A 2,014-nucleotide genomic window follows, 5' to 3' on the forward strand; every position below is an offset into this window, starting at 1 on the left:
AAAAACAAAAAACAACCACAACAAAAAAAACTAATATGCCAATAAGAGAGACAAAATTACAAACTAGCAACCTGTATCAAGTATAAAAAATTCCTAAATATTAGTAGTTGTGTGCCACTGAGCCGGTTTTGATTCATAGCAACCCTGTATAAGGTTTCTGGAGCGACCAGTAGATTCAAACTGCTGACCTTGTGCTGAGCAGCCCAATTGGTAATTCACTATGCTACCAGGGCTCTTCATAAATATTAGAAGATAAAATCAACTATATGTATTTCTGGAGTCCTGATGTGGCACTGTGGGTTAATGCACCAGACTGCAAAGCCATTTGAACTGCAAGGTCAGCAGTTCAAGTGCACCAGCTGCTCCTCCGAAACTCTATAAATGGTCACCATGGGTCGGAACCGACTCGACGGCACTTAACAAGAACAACATATGTATTTCTAAAGCGAGTATCTATATTAAGCACTGAGTTTGTGTCCTAACACACTGCATTGTAATATAAGCTTTACATTTACTGAACTTGCTTCCCATGTATGCAAACTACTGCCCTGAAACACTTCAGAGACTAAAGGTATAAATGGCTCCATGTAACTATGGAGCCCTGCTTGCTGCTAACCACAATGTCAGTAGTTTGAATCCATCAGTAGGCTCTATGGGAAAAAGATGAGGCTTTTTCCCATAGAGATTTACAACCTCATGAACCCTATATAGGGTCGCTATGAGTTGGAAGTGACTCAAAGGCACGCTACTACCACCACCCATAAATACACCAAGAAGGATATAACAGGCATATCCTTTAAAGCAAGTATAAAAAATTAGAATATATTTTATATAACTCTTGGGCAGCACCTATGATTTAAGTTTACTTAACTCCACTGCCAACTCTAATTGCAGAATTTAACCAACAAATGAATCCCCTAAGGGAAATTCATTCATTAATGCTCCATCTCTCTGTCTCTCTCACTGCCACAATTCCAACTCACAGTGACCCTATATAGGATGTAACTCTTTACAGGAGAAAAAAAGCTTCCTTTTTTCCCCCTATGGCACAGTTGGTGGATTTGAAAGGCTGACCTTACGGTTAGCAGTCCAGAGGTCCTTTCATCAGTTGTTAAATAAATCCAAGGTGCCTAATTCCGTCAGTAACATGTATTTAACAGAACTTACTTGGATGGAGATAACTGGCTATCGCATTCTTCATCTTCTTTACAAGGCTGTATTTTACCATAGTAAAGTGGATCACCGAGTGACTGCACAATGGTCAATTTTGTTTTCTGATACTGATTACCAGATTCACATTCAAATACATAATCATCTTTCACCTCCTGAAAAACACAGAACATCCAAAATAAATACCTTTTTAAGTAAATAATCAGAATTAACAAATACCAAGAAATGAACGACTAACTTGCAATTGGAAATACCCTCTATGGCATCTAGGCTATAGAGTGGTTTAGACTGTCTAAGAGAATAAATCAGAAGATTCTTTTATATACGACACTTTGGAAATACGGGAGTCCATTATTCCCAATGGTTGATGTACTTGTCTACTAACTGAAAAAGATGGGTAGTTTGAAACCACACAGAAGCACTTTAGAAGAAACAACCTGACACATCTACTTCTACAAAATCAGCTACTGAAAACCCCAGGGAACACAGTTCTGAAACAAAAATGACTCAATGGGCAGAGTATCATATACAGGATACATGAATTGCAAATATTTAATAATATCAGGAATATAAAACCTCCTAGGGCAGCTGGCTTCTACTTGTAACGAGTCTTTTAGTCATTTCATTTCCTAAAAAAAGAGCTGCCATGGAGTTGATTCTGACCCATGATGATCCCATGTGCACACTGTCTTTAAGTTTGTGACTTGTTGGAAGCAGAAAGCCACGTCTTTTTTTTCAGGTGCTTCTGTGTAGGTTCAAACTGTCAAACTTTCGGAGAACAAACAAGATGGCAGACCAGGTGGAAGTGCAGTTAGGAGCTCTGTCAGCAACAACACAGAATACC

The 2,014-nt window shown here is 38.6% G+C and overlaps 1 protein-coding gene across 3 annotated transcripts in view; it reads right to left on the minus strand.

Annotated features, from left to right (window-relative positions):
• SUPT20H (suppressor of Ty 20 homolog (S. cerevisiae)) overlaps positions 1 to 2,014 on the minus strand; it is a 58,573-nt gene that overhangs the window by 28,263 nt on the left and 28,296 nt on the right. For all 3 annotated transcript variants that reach the window (XM_006837652.1, XM_006837651.1, XM_006837650.1), the window contains exon 13: positions 1,168 to 1,325. In XM_006837652.1, the coding sequence (XP_006837715.1) occupies positions 1,168 to 1,325 (158 nt within the window). The remainder of the gene's footprint in view (positions 1 to 1,167; positions 1,326 to 2,014) is intronic.

Source organism: Chrysochloris asiatica, unplaced genomic scaffold, assembly GCF_000296735.1.
Source record: "Chrysochloris asiatica unplaced genomic scaffold, ChrAsi1.0 scaffold00022, whole genome shotgun sequence".
NCBI lineage: Eukaryota > Metazoa > Chordata > Mammalia > Afrosoricida > Chrysochloridae > Chrysochloris > Chrysochloris asiatica.